This window comes from Heteronotia binoei, chromosome 7, assembly GCF_032191835.1.
Source record: "Heteronotia binoei isolate CCM8104 ecotype False Entrance Well chromosome 7, APGP_CSIRO_Hbin_v1, whole genome shotgun sequence".
In the NCBI taxonomy this organism is placed as follows: Eukaryota; Metazoa; Chordata; class Lepidosauria; order Squamata; family Gekkonidae; genus Heteronotia; species Heteronotia binoei.
Window position 1 is genome coordinate 114,704,851 of NC_083229.1, and position 20,984 is coordinate 114,725,834.

General features: G+C 42.4%; 2 protein-coding genes across 3 annotated transcripts in view; one reads left to right on the plus strand and one right to left on the minus strand.

Annotated features, from left to right (window-relative positions):
- The window catches only part of DTNBP1 (dystrobrevin binding protein 1), a 69,134-nt gene extending 51,161 nt beyond the window's left edge, over positions 1–17,973 (plus strand). The window contains exons 8-10 of one of the 2 annotated variants that reach the window (XM_060244253.1): positions 10,818–10,973; positions 13,596–13,739; positions 14,946–17,973. In XM_060244253.1, the coding sequence (XP_060100236.1) occupies positions 10,818–10,973; positions 13,596–13,739; positions 14,946–15,172 (527 nt within the window). In that variant the 3' untranslated portion in view covers positions 15,173–17,973. Of the gene's footprint in view, positions 1–10,817; positions 10,978–13,595; positions 13,740–14,945 lie in introns of both variants that reach the window. The other variant, XM_060244254.1, reaches the window with a different exon arrangement.
- JARID2 (jumonji and AT-rich interaction domain containing 2) overlaps positions 16,413–20,984 on the minus strand; it is a 280,348-nt gene continuing 275,776 nt past the window's right edge. The window contains exons 17-18 of the mRNA XM_060244252.1: positions 19,895–20,002; positions 16,413–18,374 (exon numbers count right to left, since the gene is read on the minus strand). Coding sequence (XP_060100235.1) covers positions 18,198–18,374; positions 19,895–20,002 — 285 coding nt within the window. The 3' untranslated portion in view covers positions 16,413–18,197. The remainder of the gene's footprint in view (positions 18,375–19,894; positions 20,003–20,984) is intronic.

The window sequence follows — 20,984 nt, forward strand, 5'->3', positions numbered from 1 at the left end:
CATGTGAATGCTTGTGTTCTGTCTCTTTTGCCTTAGGCATCTGTTAGACTGTATTTTGAGATTTAATATGTTGGACAAGATCAAAGCGTCTCTCTGCTGCAAGTGACTATGCATTATTTTTTCCCATTTTCTCTATTAAACATTATGTAGAATAGACATTAAACATGTGATGATGATGGCTTATGCCAAGTTAGTGTCGCCTACTCTGATCAGCAACAGGAGTCCAGGGTCTCAGGCAGTTTTCTCCAATTTAAACATTAACCAGAAGAGAAGTAGATTTATCTCAATCTGAGCAGAAGGAATCTATCCTGCTCCAATCAGCAGTCGGTTCTTAATTTCTCTACACTTTTTGAAGGTTTTCAGAACTTGCATCATTGTAAATCTGAACATACTATGGATCCTTAAAGTTTTCATTAAATAGTTCTAGTTTACCACGGTGAAGTGTGAGGCGTTGTAGTTGCTGTGATTATTATTGCGGCAAGTTGTGTGTAAAATGTCGCTGCAAGTGATAACAGAAGCCACAAAGTCTACTTAAGTGATTTCCAGGGGATTCCAGAACAAATTGCTAATATGAAGGAAGTGCTGCTCCTGACTGCATGGAAGTGGCTAGACAGACATGGCGCTCTCGACCGAGCTCAGTAAGGAGTGTGGAAAGGGCTTATTACTGCTGAGAAGCTACTGTGATCATGCCCTCTGTATGTCAGGCCACCTGGTTTGCTGTACATCCTAAGACAAAACAGGTGCACAGATGCAGTTTGGAATGTATGGCATGTCTGCAGCCTCCGCATAGGACTTCTGATCGTAAACACAGATTTTGGATTTAGATTAACAGTATGCTGGCAAAGAGTATATTTCTCTACATTTTTTCTGTTCTTGCCTTTTTCCATTCTACATGTGGTTGATGCTTTTATTTTAAATGCTATTTCAGTGTCTCAAGTGTTTTTATGTCAAAGTGTTTTGCTGTTGGCCACCACTGAGACTGTTTTGTTGGGAAGGCAGCATAGAAGTGTTTAAAACGAACCAACACAGGGCCGGCCCTGCCACTAGGCAAACTAGACAGTTGTCTAGGGCGCTGGCCTTCTGGGTGTGCTGAATTGGGCACCCCACCATGTGACTCTGTGATGTTATATCAGTGCAGGTGGGAGTCCCAGAAGTTAGCTTTGCCTAGGGTATTAGACAGTCTGGGACAGCCCTGAACATAACTGCTCCCATGCAGAGCCTTAGCCAGTGGGGCAGGGGAGGGGAAGGAGAGTGGATAGAAGGCACACTCTTGGTAGTGTGGTAGCTTTAATAAAGACTCTCCAAGTGATTCTGAATGAAGCTGTTCCTGTGCCCATTCGTTCCTCTTCTGTATTACCTGCCCATTCCAGCTGATGCCAGAGTGAACTGGCCCTTTCCATGGGTGCAACACAAAGGAATCACCAAGACCCAACATTGTGGGGCCCTGCCTCAAAATGGCCTAGCATTCCTCTTCTAACAAGGTAAAGTCCTGCTTAGACTTCTTAAAAGTCAGCTGTTGCTTTTGAGCTGCACATAAATGGCTTTAATATGGCGGAAGGAAGTTTCAGTCCCTGAGAATTACAGGCTTGTTTAGTATTAAGGAACGTCTTTTGTATCAACAATCAAAACATGTCGGGTCATAGGTGTGGGGACCAGCTGCTGCGGCTTGTTTTTGTAGCCCAGCTGCTTCCTTTGTGGACATCCACACCTTTTTTTTTTGGTACCCATCCTGCAAACACAAAGGGAGGAAAAAAGATGGAAATTTCTCTGAGAAACTATAGCATTGGATTGTTAACTCTGCCAGTATAGCAAGAACTATCTATAAGATCTTGGATGCTTTTCAGATTATGAATGGGATACTTTGCATTTGAATTGAATCTCATGCCTATTTTTAGCGTTTCCAGTCTTGGCTGTGCTCTGAAAAGTTAAATGAAATTGTTTCCACTGGATTCCTTAGTAATATTTCCGGCAGTATGTTTGGCACATAGTCTTTCCTCCAGCTGCTTTTACATATTAAACGGTTGAGATGTAAAGCGTGTAGGTGTGCGCTTCAGTGTTACTCATTATGGTGATCTGCAGCAACCTTGAAAAAATGTTTTGAAGTGACTGATTTAAGTAAGTAAAAAGAGATGAGTGAGGGAATGATTTAATATATTCCAGTGGAACTGATTTCCAGGACGGGAAGAGGGGGGGCTTTTGTTTCATACCTAAATAGTAATGTTATAGGATGCTCGTTTCAAAAAAGTATGGGCTGCTGCTAAAAGGACTTGTACCTGCTCTTTTGTTATAGCTAATGACATGGGGGAAAGTACATTGCAAGACACTTGGCTGTTTTAAATTTAGATAGATTTTCTGTGGGTGTCATCTTTGCCAGAAACTGGGCTGCTTTACATATTTGGGAGACTAACTTATTCTGTTTTATACAGGATCAGTGTTCTCTCTAAGCTGAGTTAGCATGAGCTAGCTCACAGATTTTTAGCCTCCAGCTCACACATTTTTGTCTTCACTTAGGATGACTCCAGAACACACTAATTTATGCAGTAGCTCACAACTTTAATGCCAGTAGCTCACAAAGTACAATTTTTGCTCACAAGACTGCAGCTTAGAGGGAATATTGTACAGGAGCTGTCCAGCACCACTGTTCTCTAATTATTTGGAATCTTACATTTTGACCCTCTTACAGATCAATAAAATGATTAAAATTTAAAGGAGGTAAAATTCTTTCTGGTACTTGATTCAAACTAATATTGATCTGGATCCCTTTATACTTGTTACTGTCCCCCTCCCCTTTGAAAGTTATATATAGTTGATAGTTAGGAAGGGAGGGGTGTTAGGTTTTAGTGTCTGGATAGAGTAATTAATGTGCCACATTTCCTTGTACATCGCTAACATAAGAGAATTCAGTATCCAAATTAAGTTGTCTTGGAGAAGGGTTTCCCATATCATTCTAACAGGCTTTTAAAATGTTAAACATATGGAACTGTATGATGATATTGATTGCTTTGGGGAATCAATATCTGGCTCTTTGAATTGTACACTACTATGTCAGATATTCTTGTTGAGGCCTTTGGAACTCCTTTATATCTTAACCATTGTGGATCTGTGAATACATGATTGCTTTGCCTTCATTATTGCTCTTGAAAAAACGTTCTGCTAACCAAAGCAGGTTAATGTATTGATTGACTTCTGTTGAGAATACCACATCCTCAAGTTTATGACTGCATATCCTATATTACACCCTTTGAGTTCATTTATTTTAATGCTGCATATATTGTTTACCTGTTGGTTTTGATGTTTGCTTTTTGTACTACACATTTTCTGCAGAATTTTGGATGGTGTATGTCTATTGTCTTACTGTTCTTCATTATAATATAATAGTCTACTGCATTATTTGAGTAGTTTGTGTATAATTTTATTTTGGAGAGATCCCTTTTGTTTTTTCTGGAGGAACAGAAGGGGCATGAAATCATCCCAGTGAGACCTTAACATATAAATGGAAGAGGGAAAATGGGTGCAGTTGGATGATAAATAAGATTTCCAGGTCCTGACTTGGAGATACGGGCCTTGCAAGGTGCTAATGAGGCCAGATTGCTGGATGATAGAGGGTATTGTGCTTCCTCACTAGACAGACATCTACATTGTAAAGTCCCTAGAGCAGTGATTCTTCATGGAAGCTATAACAGCTCCCAGGGGGCCAGTCTACAAATCTTGGGGGGCCTGCAGAACTATATGGGACAAATAGGATTTTAGATGTGGGATTTTAAGCAGCCTGTACTCCCCATTGGCCTCTGGCAGCAAGAGGAAGAGGGTTGTGTTATTTACTGCTTACCACACCCAGAAGACAAAATGCCAGATCTGGATTTCTTCCCTAGAGCTTCCAGATGTAGCACTCTGCAAATGAGAGTTGAAGCTAAGATAAGGAATCGGATGATGGGTGTTAGGCCAAGGGCATCACTATGTGATCTTTATACCCAATGCATATGTCCTCAATATAGCTGTCTGTAGTACTGTTTTATAATACTGTCCTATTTTTTTTTACTTGTGGCTTGGGAATGGGCATTCTAGGATAATGGGTTGGATCCTGTGTGAAATTGCTGCACGGGGAAGAAAGTGCTAGGTGTGTGCAACTGCGCAAAGTCCATTTATGTTTGGCTGGAGCCAAGCCGACATGGTAAATAGGAACAGATGACAGATAAAGAACCACTTACACTAGCCATTGCCGAAACTAGAATGCTGCTCAACAGTTATTCATCATGTGAAAATAAATATGGCTTTTCAGCTTCCAAAGCCGAACCACTATGTAATGTACATTCAATGTAATATACTATTGCAGCCAGTTTGGAAGTGTGTGAAATGCTGCACAAGATCAAGTGAGCTGTTCTGGGTTTGGTGCAGTAAGGCCTGACATTGTGCCATAACAATCCCTGGCTGATAAGCATCCTAGCATAGTGCACCCCTTGTGTTCACTGAATGTGCAGAGTGGGAGCGAGCAGAGTGGCCCTGCTCCCTGCCTCCATCAGATCACCTGTTTGTCCCTCCCTGCCTGTGACCAGCAGCAGTCTAGCACCAGTGTTGCAGATCATGGAGAGGGGGAGTTTGCAGGGCTTCTTCCTCCATGCGGTCACCATTGCAGACAACCAGGACATCCTGCAAAGGCACGGGACAGGGACAGTGCTCTTGCTCCCATTCTCCTTCCCCACATGTTCCGGTGAACACACGGGGCTGTCATGCGACCAAGTTAACCCCCTGTACTCTTTAAAAGCTGGGAGTTGGTGGAAGAATTATACCTTCTTTTCCTGCCCGCAGAGCTGGAATCCTGCTTCTTTCAGCTGGAGGTGGGGGGAGAAAGCTGGTCAGGGAAGCTAAGAAGCAGAACATTCGTTGCCTTGACAGTTCATTGGCAGACTCTCCCAGTTGTGCTCTGTCAGCCTTTGAGAGGAAGAGTGGAGGTGTCTGTCAAATGAAGAAAGATTCTCTCCCTTTTGACATTCTCGAGCAAGGGCCTGTTTTGATGTAATAAATGGCTTGTTAGCTTATCCCTATTTAAGCAAACTATCACTTGAAGCATAAATCTGCCTGCAAGTACATTTGGACCTGGCTAGTCCCTATTAATTTTTGCAGAGTGAGTTCCCCAGGTGGATTGAGAACTCCTTCCTGTTTATCAGAGAGACCTGTTTTCATAAATTGTGAAATTGGCCCAGAGCAGCACCATGGCAGCTTCTCATTTAAGCTAATCAAAGCTCTTGGAATATATATAGTTCCTCCAGTTCCTCAGCAGTCTTGTGAACACTGTAAAATGTGCAACAGGAGTAAGATTCTGTATTAGACCAGAAAGGGGAATGTCCTCTCTGTTTGTCACTTGAAAACTAATTCTTATTGAAGCCACACAAGCAATACAATAGTAAATAGCATCTGGAAAATAAAAATCACTTTTAAAAAAGTTCTACTGCTGTACTTGTAACTATAAAACCTTCAGGGAATTGCTTGTTCTACGTATGCAGATAGTATCTTGTCAACAAACTTGATGCATTTGCTTTTTTATTTATTTAGGATTTTTGTATACCACCTTTCTCAAAAACAGTTCAGGGCAAATCATGTTCTAACAACAATGCAATCACGTTTGATTCCCCACTCCACTTGCAGCTGCTGGAATAGCCTTGGGTCAGCCATAGCTCTTGTAGGAGTTGTCCTTGAAAGGGCAGGTGCTGTAAGAACTCTCTCAGCCCCACTTACTACTTGTGTGTGGGGGGAGGAGGTAAGGGGATTGTGACTGCTCTGAGACTGGGAGATTCAGAGTATAGGGCGGGATATAAATCCAGTATTATCATCGTCGTTGTCTTCTTGGTTTCTGCACAGCTTACTTTCTACCACCCAACTTGCCAGTACTGCAGTCCAAGCTTTGCTCATAACCTGAGTTTGATCCCGGCAGAAGCCTGGTTCAGGAAGCTGGCTCAAGGTTGACTCAGCCTTCCATCCTTCCAAGGTCAATAAAATGAGTACCCAGATTGCTGGGGGTAAAGTTTAGATGACTGGGGAAGACAGTGGCAAACCACCCCATAAAAAGTCTGCCAAGCAAACGTCCTGATGCGATGTCACCCCATGGGTCAATAATGACCTGGTGCTTGCACAGGGGACTACCTTTAACTTTTAAAGTCTATGCTAGGAATTAGTGTTGTTTTTAAACGTTCCACAGAGAGGCTATAAATTCTGAAGTCCAGTCGGACATGACAACACTCTGTGGGGACTAACAGCCTTGCTGTTGGATCCTTGACTCACCTCCTCTCCCCCTCCCTTGCATGATATGATGTCTCAGGGTTGTGCACATGTTTTTCCCATGGGTAAGATGTCAACAGTCTTTGGCATCTTCTACTGAAAAAGTCTCTGGTAATCAAAAATACTTTCAGTTCTTTTGTCTCTCCTCTGGGTCAATTTTCTCTATAAGGGAAAAACCAAAAAAAAAAAAAAATTAATTCTCTGGTCTGCTGTCTTATACACCAGGCCTCCTGCAGTTCTTTTCACACCTGTATCACTTGGTGGACTTAGACCCAAGATCTTTCCCACCTCTTCTCTAAGGGGAGGCTGCCTGTCTCCCATTAATTAGATTATTCAGTTCAGTGCTACCCCTGGTGGGGAGGGGGGGGAGTGCAATTTCAAATGGTTCTTTGGTGCTAAAGTGCACACCTGAAGAGGCCTCTGATTAGGCCCAGATCAGGTGGCTTTTAGTCTAAACTTTTGATTGGCTGTCTTGTGTATTGACTTCTCTACCGTTCCTGCAAGACAGTCCCTCTGCCATCGTAGATGGAAGCTCCCAGTAATAGAATCCCAGCATTTGCCTTCATCTGGAATTATGCGTTGGCCGTTTTACAAAGTGCACAGTGATTAAGGTGGCCCTTGTGAGGCTACTGTATTGTTTTCCCCTGCCTTTTAGGTGGGTGTTTGTTGATCCCTTCCCCGGAGTTCCTGACTGAGACAGACCTAACATACACCAATCTTATGGTCTCAGCACTGCTTTTTTCCTCAAAGCACTTCTTTCAGGTATGAGCCTCTGTGAATTCAGTGTTCTCTCAGAGATCTCCTTCCCTATAGTGTGGAGGCCACGCTGTGAGAATGTGTTTCTCCTGGTGTTTGGCAAAGAAAGTTAGTGTGTCATACCACTACTTTCACCTGGAACACTAGACACACTTTACTTTTTGCCTTTTCGTGCAGAAACTCCACATAGTCATGGAAGACTCTGTGATTACATTTGCATCAATTAATGAAAACCAGCTCCCTGATATATGATTTGGTTGGAGGTCTGGGCTGTTTGGCTTGGCCCCTCAATGGGGACATTTCAGGCCCTGTCCTTTGCATTTTTTCCTGACAGTGAGCCGTGTCATTGAGGAATGCCCTTCTAATCCCTCGCCAGGACAACCTGGTTTCATGTTCTCACTCTGGCTGTATAGCTGTGCAGATTGCTCAGCAGGTTACAGGGGGGTTCATTTATGTCACATTCTGTCCATCCTTTCTTTGGCCGCATCATGCCTGTTTTCACTGCCCTTCATTATTATAGCGCAGATCTGCTCATTCTCACTCCTGTTGACAACTTGGTACTTTGATTAGCTCCTTTCCCGCATTATAGTGGAAACCTCTCACTTTTCTGGAGTTTCTACTGGAGCTATAACAGGGTTTTGACCCTGCTTCTTGTGCTGTTGATTATATTTTGGCCACTGATTGGGCAAATTCTCCAACCTTTCCCCTTCCATATTGGATTTATTTATCTTTTGTTTTTACTGTTTTGCAACCGGAGTCATAAACAGCAAACCCTTGTCCCGTAATAAACCTTGTTCCACAGGGAAACATAGAAGAACTTTAAGGTTGCTACTGCAGAAGTTTGTCATGTGATTTGACATCTGTTAGAAATTTTGCCACATGCAGGGTAGCTTGTTTGTCTTTGTCTCTAAGTAATCAGGAAGATTTTGCTTAACACATATTCCTCCAACCACATATAAATCAGCTCTGGGGCAGATTGAACACCTGTATACAGAAAACTGGAGACACATATCTGCCAGTCCCACTTATGATGGCTGGTGATCTTAATGCTTGGACTGGTGAAACCTATGAGGCACTTTTCCTTAAAAGCTTTAAAGTATCGGAATTATAAAGATACAACAAAATGGAAGTATAACTCTTCACTTTATTTACTTCCCTAGTGCTTAATTTAGAATTTTTAAAAAAGTGTGCTGCGCTTCCAACTGCAGTAAGGACCTTAAGGGTTTTAACCTACGCCCTCTCCATTCATGAAACTTCACAAGACGATACCCTGGCCAGGATCCCCTACCAGAGATTGTCTTTCAGTCATCAGGTTGCACATGTTCAGTGTCCTCATGCAGCCCATCCTAGTGGGTCAATAGGCTATCACACTCTGTCTTGAGAGCATGGTTGTTCAGTGCCACTTTATGTGCCATGGCTGTCTTCAAAAGAGTCTTGCATTTTCTTTGCCATGTCCCTGTATTTATGTCAGTTGGGACACTTGTAAAGAGCTCACTGATCCGTTATAGGACGGTTTTGGGGGGATGTCATTATGTGATGCTAAACACCTGTCAGAAGGTGGTCTTTTCTGTTGAAAGATTCGCACACACCTCATTCACTCGGTGAGCTTTCTAGTCTCCCCATGTTGGACTGCACAGAAGCCACAAAGATGAAAATGGAGTTGCAACCACATTGAGTGGTCTTCTGTGCAGGCCCCGATCCCTCCCTCCCACCCCACTGGGAACTCTAGATTCTTGGGGTCTCCAGCAGTGGCATGGAGAGCACACCCCTCCTCCTGGGCATGTGATCATTTTGGTGGGAAAGCACCAAGGGGAAGAGGGGCGCTCCTACTAGAAAGCTCAGAAATCTGTTCTGTAACTGGCCTGCATATGCAAAGTCCCCCTCTTTAAAATGGAATGCCTTCATCAGATGACATTGGTCGTTCTGGCAGCGGCACTTTCACATGTACCTTTTAATGTATAAATGAGGTGGCACAGTTGTCTTTTCCCCTGTGGGCCCACCCATTGTGGGGGGGGGGGGTGGCTTCACATATGACATTCATGAAACTGAAAATGTTTGCCTCAGTATTTAGTAAGTGTGTAAAGGAAACGATGCACCTGCTTCTAGTTGTTTCAGATTTGCTGAATGCTGTGCTTTTTGCTGTGGAGAATCAAAGGGCAATATTTTGCTTAGTCTGAGAAATGTCTGCTACGGGGTTTTGATATTAAATGTCAATAGCCTGCCTTCAGAGGACAGAACACATTCCAGAGACTAACCCCATTAACTCCTGAGACCGTCAGAATTTTTTGCAATGGGGGAAAAAAAGCTCCCCCCCCCCCCTTGATCTCTCTCATCTTTTTGCACGCCTCTGACGGAAAATGTGGGAGGGATTTGAATGCAGTGTGTCTTGCGGTGCTGCAGGATGCTGTTCTACAAATGCTACTTAGCTTCCTAATGTAGGTGTCTGGTTTATGGTTCATTATTATTACACTGCAGTTCTCCAATATGAAGAGGAGTATTTCATCTAGGCAGATGGAAGGGGAAGATAATGGTCTCTCCTCTAGTACATGTTGGTGCTGTAGCAGACACCAGGCTTGCTTCTACAAAGGCATATTGCTTATTAAACTATTTTAAATGCCTGCAAGGAACCCTGGAATGATAGCGGTGTTAAAGCAAAGAAGACTGCAGATTTATACCCCACCCTTCTCTCTGAATCAGAGACTCAGAGTGACTTACAATCGCCTATGTCTTCTCCCTCCACAATCTCCTATATCTTCTCCCCCCACAACAGACACCCTGTGAAGTGGGTGGGGCTGAGAGGGCTCTCACAGCAGCTGTCCATTCAAGGACAACTCCTGCGATAGCTATGGCTAACCCAAGGCCATTCCAGCAGCTGCAAGTGGAGGAGTGGGGAATCAAACCCAGTTCTCCCAGATAAGAGTCCACACACTTAACCACTACACCAAACTGGCTCTCCAGTTCTATTCTGTATGTCCCCTCGCTTCCTTGGAGGGGAGGAATATGACCATGAAAAAAATACTGTCTCCCACCTGTTCCTGTGGCCTAAAGTTATGTTTTAATTTCATTTTGTAATTCTGGAAAGGGCACCGTTATTGTTTTCACTCAATATGGGAGGTATTGATTTTTTCCAGTATTCATTTAAATGGAGATTTCCTCCAACGCAACTGTTAAATCCAGTATCAACCACAGTCTTCTGATATGGCATTAGAAACAGTCATTTTTGAAGTGTGCTCCTAGTTCAAGCATAAAAGGTTAACTGGAAGCACGTAGAAGCGTACATAAAATACCATTTGTTGTTTAGTTGCTGTGTATATTTGGGGTATACAAGAAAACCTGTGTTGCTGTTACAATTCAAAACTGTCAAGAGCAATTAGGGAGCAGCCATGAAACTCCCCCCCCCCTTTAAAAAAACCCAAGAAGCATGTATGTTTGTTTCTCAGTTGCACCTGTTCATAAAATTGGCTTCTCCCTAATTTGTTGTAATCAATCATTTGTTGTACTCCCAGCCACTGACAGATAGCACACTGTGATGTGTAAACCCATCTTCTTAAGAGGTTGCTCACCAAGCACCTGTGGAACCAAATTAGTGGCCTTGGAGGTCTAAGAAAGTTGCACTTTAAAACATGGCTGCTGTCAATTGATTCTGTTTATGGTGTTACTTGGTAGCGACTTCAACCAGCGTTTACTTAGGGGTGGGTTGGAGGGTGAACATAAAGCATAAATGATTCCAAAAGTGAAGAAATTAGAACATTTTAATCTTAATCTGAATGTGGTTTTCCTGTCTGTAGCTGAACTAGATGCAGAGCATGCACAGAAGGTGCTGGATATGGAGCACACTCAACAAATGAAGCTCAAGGAGCGGCAAAAGTTCTTTGAAGAAGCTTTCCAGCAAGACATGGAACAGTACCTCTCCACGGGCTATCTCCAAATAGCTGAAAGGCGAGGCAAGTGCTGCCAGCTTCCCACCTAATTCTGTAGGCATACCATTTTCGAGGCCGGATTGCTTTTGGGAAGGTCAGAGACTAACTGGAAGCTCAGGTTACCTCAGGTTAGGAAAGGTATCAAACAAATAGGTATTTAAAAAGGCCTGCATGGTTAATGAAAAAAGTAATGGAAGCAGTTAAAAAGTAAGAAGGATTCCATGAAGTAGTAGAAGCCTAGTCTGAGTGAGGTAAATAAAACGGAGCACGGGCTGTGGCAAATAAAATGCAAGTTGGCAATCAGACAAGCAAAAAGGGACTATGGAACATATTGCAAAAAAAATATAAAGAGTAATAACATTTCTTCAAACACATTAGTAGCAAGAAACCAGCCAGGGAGGCAGTGGAGCCCTTGGGTGACCAAGGAATGAAAGGATTATTAAAGGATAAAGAAATGGCAGAGAAAGCTGCCTGCATTTTTTTGCCTCTGTCTTCACTGTGCAAGATAGGAGGTGCTTGCCAACTCCAGAACCACCAATTTCAGAAGGGTGTCGAAAGACCTGAGTTGGATTGAGGTAACAAGAGAGGAAGTCGTATGACTGATGGACAAGTTTAAAAGTGACAAATCACCAGGCCCGGATGGCACACATTCAAGAGATCTGAAAGACAAAAATACACAATCCATCACTAAAATCTGCCTCCATTCCCAAGGATTGGAAGGTAGCTAATGTAACTCCCATCTTTAAAAAGGGTTCCAGAGGAGATCCAGGAAATTACAGGCAAATCAGTCTAGCTTTGAGACTGGATAAGTTGGCGGAATCTGTTATTAAGGATAGAATTAGTAGGCACATTGATGACAGAACCTATTGAGGAAGAATCAGCATGGATTCTGTAAGGGAAGACCTTCTCTGAGGGGGTGAACAAACAGGGACAAGGGTAACACAGTAGATGTATTGTTTACCTAGACTCCCAGAAAGATAAAAGTTCCTCTTCAAAGGCTCATAAGTAAACTCAGCAGTCATTGGTCTGAGGGCAAGTCTTCTTGTGGATTAAAAACTGGTTAACGAAGAGGAAACAGTGTGAGTGTAAATGGGCAGTTTTCACAGTGGAAGGTGGTAAGCAGTAGGGTACCGCGGGGGTGGGGGGGATGATGGTACTAGGTCCAGAGTTTTTTAATGTGTTAGTTGAAAGCAAACAATGAAGTGGGTAAGTTTGCAGATGATACTAAGTTGTTCAGGATGGTGAGAACCAGGAAAGACTGTGAGAATCTCCAGCGGGATTTGTTGCAGCTAGGTGAGGGAGCGTCAGTGTGGCAAATGAAGTTCTATGTGGGCAAATGCAAACTTAATGCACATCAGAACAAAAAAAATTCTAAATATATGTTGATGAGGTCAGAATTGGTGGCAGCTGACCAGGAGAGAGATCTTGGAGTTGTGGTAGATAACCCACTGAAGATGTTGACTTAGTGTTCAGTTGCAATAAAAAAGGCAAATGCTATGCTGGGGATTATTAGGAAGGGGACTGAAAGAAAACCTCATTTGGAATAATACTGTGTACAGTTCTGATCACTGCACCTTAAAAATATAGCATTGGAAAAGGTGAAGAAAAGGGCAACTAAAATGATTAAAGGTGAAGAAAGTTTAGGGCTGTTTAGCTTGGAGAGATGATGACTGAGGGGTGACATTGGTTTACAAAATTATGCATGGGATAGAGAAGGTAGAGGAAGAAGTACTTGAGTCGTGGGCACTCACTGAAATTAATGAGCAATAGGCTTAGAACAGATGTAAGGAAGTACTTCTTCCAAAGAGTCATTAACGTGTGGAATTCACTGCTGCAGGAGGTGGCAGCGGCTACAAGAGGGGATTGGATAAACATGGCGCAAAGGTCCATCAGTGGCTATTAGCCACGAGATGTAGATGGAACACTATTGTCTGGGGCAGTGGTGCTCTGTACTCTTGGTGCTTGGTGGGCAACTGTGGGAAGGCTTCTAGAGTTTGTTCTGGGCCTGTTTCCTGATGGCATCCAGCTTTTGGCCACTGTGTGACACAGAGTGTTGGACTGGATAGGTCATTGGCCTGATCCAACATGGTTTCTCTTATATTCTTATGCAGGCGGACTTGCTCAACTGCAGGAGAGCTGGCCTGCTGTTTCCCTAGCTCAGTATGGAGCTATTTTTTAGTTGTATTCATTCCACTTGTATCCCTGCTCTGGGGTAACTTCTGTGTCCAGGCATTTTCCCATCCAAGCCAATGAGCTGCTAAGTCCTGCTTACCTTTCACCATGTTTGTGCTAACATCTGTGGGGTTATTGCAGTTGCTGGACATATTTGGCCATGGTTGAGGAGCTGTAGTTGGAATAAAAGCTGCTTATATTTGCACAGTTATTTTCATTTACTTACATGTCTCATGTTGACAGACAGTGGAAGGGAAAAGGGGATGTCAGTATAGGTCTGCTGAAGTATAACTTTACTTTTTGGATTTTTAAAAAAAAGTTAGTGTGTTCACTAAGCACATCCATCTATATTTCAATATACTCATTCCTATAACGATTTCAACAACTCTGGATGCAGCACATGACTGTGACGATGAAACTTGTAGGGATAAAGTTGGAAGTCTTTGACCCTGAACTATCTTTTATTGGTTGCAGAGCCCATAGGAAGCATGTCTTCTATGGAAGTGAATGTGGACATGTTGGAGCAGATGGACCTCGTGGATATGTCTGACCAAGAAGCCTTAGATGTCTTTCTTAATTCTGGAGGAGAGGACAGTACTATGCCATCTCCCATGATAGGTAGGGAATGGCTGCAACTCTAATTGCACTGGCACAAAAAAAAACAGAAGCGGTACTATTCCTGCTGATGCATGATGGAAGAATGGATTGTGGTTTCCTGTATACACTATGCAGGAGGTTTCAGTGGATGATTGTAATGAGATACAGGCGGATGTTTCTTGGAAATCATTGATATGATAACTATTGTGTTATGATAACTATCATATCTTATTTATACTACTTGACCCTATAAGTCAAGTATTTCCCCCCCATTTTTTTTCTTTTACTAGTTGTTAAGAGATTCATTGTTCAGATTCCAGCTTCAAGGTGTTTGCCCTTGGAGAATCTGAACTGTTTTTTCAAGGAGAGGAGAGTCTGGCTTGAGGTGCTTTGCTTCTCTGACACAGGGAGTAGATAATGATGAAGGGAAAGATACTGATTTCCCAAACCCATCTTGCCTCAAAATTGGTCATCAGTTTTGTTAGTGGCTCTCATGCTCCTTTGTAATGACCACCTCTTGTTCTGGAATTCTTTTCTGATTTTTGCTGTCTCTCTCTCTCTCTCTCTCCAGTTTAAGGAAGGCAATATTGAGCCAACTAAAGTTGAACTGGACAAATGTACTTTGGTCGTATTTGCTGGATTTAAGCAAGTCACCTCTGGATTTTTGAGGCACATCTGTCCAGTAAGAATCTGAAAATGGTTCTCATGGAAGGGTCTGCACTGCCCCCTATTTTTTTTTCTGATTGGCAGAAAATTGTGGTACATTTTGGGATGAGATGTTCTGTTCTTTTTGTTTTCCTGAGTTGCAATTCTGAGTGGTTTCTAAAGGCAGTGGACCTCTGAGGAATTGTTCCTTTTCAGGCATGAGGGAGAGGCCCCTGTCACTGAGGGGAATGGACATCTCATCTCACAGACATCTGGAGTTATTTGGACAGAACATCTACAGCAAGCTGGAAACCTAGCTCAAGGCTATCAGCTATTATCTCCTATTGTAACTACTGTTCTGGCCTGTGCCTCTCGCCTCAGTTAAATAAGTTTTTAACACTGTGCTTCCAGAGGTGTGGGGTCAGATGGCATATTGTTGCTTTTGCTCCACTTGAGCACGTTCTCATGTCTTTTGTCCATACAATTAGATCTTCTAGTATGGTTTTACAATATTAATATTGCAGTCAAAATAACACACTTTAAGATTCTTGGCTTAATTACTTTTCTCATTATTCTTTGAAGGGCCGGACTCTACCCCCTGCCAAAATGAAATCAGTCTCCAGGTCCCTATGTGGTCCTCCACAACAGGATGCACCGATTCTACCGGCCAGGATGCCAGTGAAGGGGAGTCGCCTGTGATCCAGTCAGATGAGGAGGACGTGCAAGTGGACACTGCCCTTGTGGCTGACAGTGCAGAAGGCAGGGGCCCTTCTGATCTGAGCGATGAGAGTGACTCACCAACTGGCTGAATCTAATCCAAATGCCCCATAGGAATTACAACCCCGGAATGAGCGAAGAAACGGTCGAATGAGCTTGCCCGTGTCACTGTAATGATTTATCATGAAAAAAAATTAGCACACACAAAATGAATTTTGGTCATGTAAAATACTGATTTTTATAAGAAAAGAATTCACAAAAGCACACCTTTTAGCAATAAAGCCTTGGCTTTTGAACACAAAACTTTCTATACGGAGGGCTGCCCAAGGCATAAATTTTGACAGGGTTTATTTTAAAGTCCTCAGTAGGAATGTTTAAAATACAGGTGTGCGTGTGTGTGTGATTGTTATTGGTGTGCTTGTCTCAATCGCTGTGTTTAGAAACTGATAAAAACCCTTACTTGCTTATATTCAAACTGTTAATGGCAGAATAACCACTTCTAATGTTCCCCTTCTACAACCTGACAAAAGGAAAACAAAGGCAGGCGAGAGGTCGCATTGAACTTCTAAAAGGGAGTGGTGGAGTTAATGTTCTGACTGAAGTAGTGGGTGTCACGGACGCCATTACTTGCAAAAAGGGGCCGTGCTGGGCAAATAATTGCAAAGTGTATATACCTTGAATGCAAAGTATTTTTAACTACTTCTATAAATGACAAAAAGTTCCTGCTTGACTTTAAAGGCAAATGAAAGGGTATAGGCTAGTCTTAGTTTTCTGTCTTTTACATTCATATTCTGACGATCCAGTTATCAGACACATTGATGCAGAAAGGGTTGGAGAGTATGGTAGTATGTTTGAGGCTGCATTTCGATTTGGGTACAGTTGCTTAGTGCAGCAGGTCACAGCCAAGCCTGTTGTTTGATACCTAGATACATTTCTGAACTTCCTGTTCCTTATGTGAGAGAATTACGACTGCTCCTTAACCCTGCATTAATCACCCTGTTATCCTACTATCAGTCTCTCAAGCCTATCCCCCTTTAGGTACTGAGCTGCTATAGGGGTGTTTTGACATTATGCAATGAATTACTTAGATCCTTGAGGCTGTCTCCAATTAAGAATGTAAGATTATCCAATACAAGGGGGACAGAATACTAAAAAAGTGTTTTTGACAGAGATCTGAATATAAGGGTTTATTTCTGATCTGGTCAAATAACATAGTTCAATAAAATAAAAACTAGACATAACTTAAGTTTCTAGTTTTCTCTAGCCTATTAGAAAGGTTCTGTTTCCTTCAAAATTTTTTGACTCTACTACTCTCTCAGAAGAAAGACAAAGTGTCCAAAAGTGTTTTTTTTTATTAAACCTTGTATTACAAACCTGAAAAGTAAACAAAAACTGGCAATAAACATGAAGTCTCTCCTTGCAAGGAAAGAGAGCAAGAGCAGCGCTAATAAATTAAAGGTCAAACTGTAAGCCATAGTCAGAAGTTTACTGTCAAGAAGGAAAAAAGTACACAGCAAGGCCATCAAAAACCGGACAACCACATTGGAAAACACTCGACTCTGTAGGTTATTGTTAAATATTTTCAAAACAGTTCAGTCTTCTGCAACAACCAACAATTATGTTATTTTTTTTTATAAGACTTTCCTGACAGTCACCACTGGCAAGCTCAGTGCAATATGGGGTGGCTCTATGGTCTTGTCGAATTCAATTATGAAACAAAGAGTTTTGTGAAAACATTTTCCCTTTTTTATTCCACACATACTGTACACACAACTGGAAAAGGGCAACAACTACTCCATTTATTATTTTTTGTCGTTGTTCAGTGATGTAAGCAGCACTTATAAATGTTACAAGAAAAACCCTGTAAGCATCCAATCCAACCGATGAAGAAAGTGAAACGTAAGGCTTTTCTTCATCTTGTCTCTTTGCCACCCTTCCCCGCCCTCCCGAAGAAAAAAAGGCTCAAGTATTTAAAACAATTTACAGGCTTATGTACAAAAGGTATGATTTCTTTTTTTTTTGTTACAACGTGAAGAAGAAAAAAAAATTAGACAAGATGGAGAGCAAAATGAATTTTCACATTCAAAAAAAGAAAGATGCAAACCTGCTAGTGGCTCTAAATGTGATCATATAACAAAAAAAAATTCAAAACGAAATTAATGCTGACTGTGAAAAGGTATGGAAAACATCAGTGGAATGAAAATGGAATGTTAAAGATTGCACGTCTATGACAAGAAGCACTTATGGCTTCAATCATTTTTAAAGGATGCTATTGAAGGGTTTTTTTTTTTTGACAAAAGTAGCCAACAGCACCAAAAAAACAACAGAATGGATTTCCTAATGAAATCAGGCACAGTTTTTTTCGCTCACGTGACTCCTCAGGGCAGGCAGTCGTCTTCTCTTTCTTCTCCTCCTCGAACAGATGCATAGTGAAGTGCTGGTAACAGAGAACAGTTTCTCCAAATCCCCCATTTTGCCTACAGTTAGAAAACTAAGTCCATCTTCAGCTGCCGTAACCTCTCAAAGAAAAGTGTGTAATTCTCCGATTTAAAAAGGTACAAAACTCATCCTGCCTGTTACAGAATACAAGCCAAAAGTATAGCGATTTCTTTCAAGTTTTGTCTCCTATCCCTTTTCTGGCTTGGAAAAAAAAAGTATTTGCGGTCATGACTGGAGAACAAATCATCACCCACGCCAAACTTCAACCTATTGGAAAAACAAAACAAACAAAAAGGGGTTGCGGCGGAAAAAAAAAAAAAGCCTTTTTCACAGTTACTGAAAGGGAAAAAAGGCTTTTTAAAATTTTCAGCCAGAGGAACAAATACAAATGAATGTCATTTTGCCTCTCACCAGTTTTAAAACAGTGAATGCACAGCAGTTGGGGGGGGGGGGACCTGACTGCTGCATCGATCTATCCTAAATTTTTAAAAAAAATTCAACAGTTTAATGCTAAAACAAAATTAGTTCTCTAAAACCAGAAGAAAATCTTCTTTAGAGCTAGTGCAAAGACAGCTTGTATTCTACAGCAAGTACTCCAAACTATGATATAATAATTACAAAAAATATATATAAAATTGACAAAAAAAGAGAAGAGAGTGTGTGTTGGCATCTTCATGATTAACTTGAAGCACTTTTGGATGAACTGGAGGATGAAAGTCTCGATGATGGTACGTCAACTGTCGCTCTCTTCCGAGGTCCTCTTTTTGGTGTAGGCTTGCTGATACAGATCTCAATGGTGCCGTTTTTGCCAGATACTTTCCCACATATTTGATTGACTAAACTGATTATTTGTTCCTATTGGAGAAAGTAGCAAAATTAGCTCTCTGCTTACTGAGAGACAGCCTTTTAGACATCAGGTGACTGAAAAGAACGTTAAGTTGAGATCAAAGTGGCAGTGAACAGGGGAACCCATGCCACCAGAAAAAGTCTACACTGCCCCCAGAACTTCTGTAGCCCTGTTCACAAGTTACAGTGAACACACACATACCATCTGTGCACAGTGTGCACTTCATGGTATCTGACAGTTGGGAGTTTTGACTTTTGAAAGCTCATATCCCAGAAATCTTGGTCTCCTAGGAGCTGAATCTAGCTCTTACTGCACACCTCCGTGGTTCCCCTCCAAAAGAGAGTACGTCTGATTTTTCTTTATGCGTGTTGACTCATTCTCATGCACGGCTCAACATGTGATTGAAATCCCAGGCACTGGCCCCTGGTTTCATTTGCAAAGTGAACCCATTTTGGCTCTTTCAGACAGATGTATGGCATATATATGCAGGATGTAACCATCCCAGTGGAAGCTGGGTTCAGGTAGCCAGCTCAAGGTTGACTCAACCTTCTATCCTTCCGAGGTTGGTAAAATGAGTACCCAGTTTGCTGGGGGGAAAGTGTAGATGACTGGGGAAGGCAATGGCAAACCACCCCGTAAAAAGTTTGCCAAGAAAATGTCATGATGTGACGTCACCCCATGGATCAGTATCGACTCGGCGCTTGCACAGGGGGGGGGGCTACCTTTACCTTTTTAACATGTTGAGAGGTTTACCATATAAGAGACAAGAACTACATAGCTTAGGACAGACATGTCAAACATGGCCCAGGGCCGGAACTGGTCTGTCCAAGCCGCTAACAACTGGGGGAGAACCAGCCTGAATATGGACTATAAGGGCCTATAGTAGGCTATTATATCCCCTCCCTTGCCCAAATGCAGGCCCTTCCCTGAGATCTCCAGGGTTTGCCCAATCTGGAGCTGACATCCATAACAGGAAGGAGGACTGGTTTGGCCAGTCTCCTTGAGGCCAGTCTGCTGCCTCCTCCTGCAGCCAGAGTGTGTTGGACTGCTGGAAAGATGGCTGGCTGTTCACGTGTGACAGGTGGAATCTGTGTTAGTCTTTAAAAAGTCACGGGTGTCTCTGATGCATCTTGACTGTCAGACAATAGCTCTTTGTACTGTGCAAAACTTCTTGGGTGTATCGAGCAAAGGATGGTTAGGTGCTGAGGAGAGGGGTGTGGTAAAGTATCTCCATGACCCGGCATAACATTTTACGGTATGCTTGACAAAGTGACATTTATGTCAGATCCGGCCCTCGTGACAAATGCATTTGACACCTCTGGCTTAGGAAGCTGCATTTTTATTATTAGCCCATAAAATGAGAATGGAGATCAAAACTAGATTTTCCAACAGAACTGAAATTTCAAAGGAGAAAGTACCATTTTCAGTCCTACAAATCACAAATGCAATTAATTCCACCCTATAAAGCTTTCCGGCACTTACAATTGTATGAGCAAAAAAGAGAGAGAGAAAAGCATTCTGTACAGACCTCATCATAACGATACATTAGTTTCAATCCTCGACAAGACTTCTGTTTTTCTACGTGCCGCAGGGCACATTCCAGGCAGAAGACAACATTTTCATTCTCCTGTACAACCTGAGAAAATAAACAAGTCCGGAGCATTAGTGAAGCACAGATCACGTTTTTCCTAAATAGCATTCTGTATTCCTGTGATTCTGTACGGATGAAGTTTGGCGCCTTGGCTTGCTATTGTACATATCACTCCATGAACTCCCTCTCAGGGCTCATAGCTGGTCCCATGATGTTCAGTGTTATTTTGTAAACACTTAACTACCTTATTGCTGTTGATATGCTATATTGAGTCATTAACACGGCAGACCGTTCTGGGTCAAGTGAAGTCAATGGTCTTAAAAATGTGTAACTGCTTAGGATTCACGGTAAGTACGCCGTCAGGCTAGCAGTTATTTTCATGTTGTTTATAGGCAGGTAGCTTTGAAAAGAAATCCCAGTGAGCAACAAATATAATCTTTGGAACAATTCTTCCAGGAAAAACTAAGCCATGGTAACCTTTTCTTCTTCCATAAGACCAAGCGCTTGAAGAACCATTAAGGCAGTCTTGTGGAGGCTGTTTTAAACTTCAACATGGCAGCTGACAATTTGGTGAACTATGTGTGTGGAATGTGTCATGAATATATGAAATTGCCTTATACTGAATCAGACCCCTCGGTCCATCAGTCAGTATTGTCTACTCAAGACTGGCAGCGGCTCTCCAGGGTCTCAAGCTGAGGTTTTCACACCTTTTTGCCTAGACCCTTTTTAGTTGGAGGTGCCGGGGATTGAACCTGGGACCTTCTGCTTACCAAGCAGATGCTCTACCACTGAGCCACCGTCCCTCCCCATAGATTGGATCCAGCTAGCTTCATCTTACCTACTACGACATGCAGGTCTCATGATCCCCAGCACAGCATTTTGGTAGTCAAAGGGGTCTGCTCTTCCTTTTTTTCTCCAGGGGAAAAGCTGGCTGGCTATAACTCATTTTCTCCCTTCCATTACAGATCTGTAGCATTTGGCAATGGTGTGGAAAAAGCTACCCTCTCGCCAAACGATCTGTGGTACA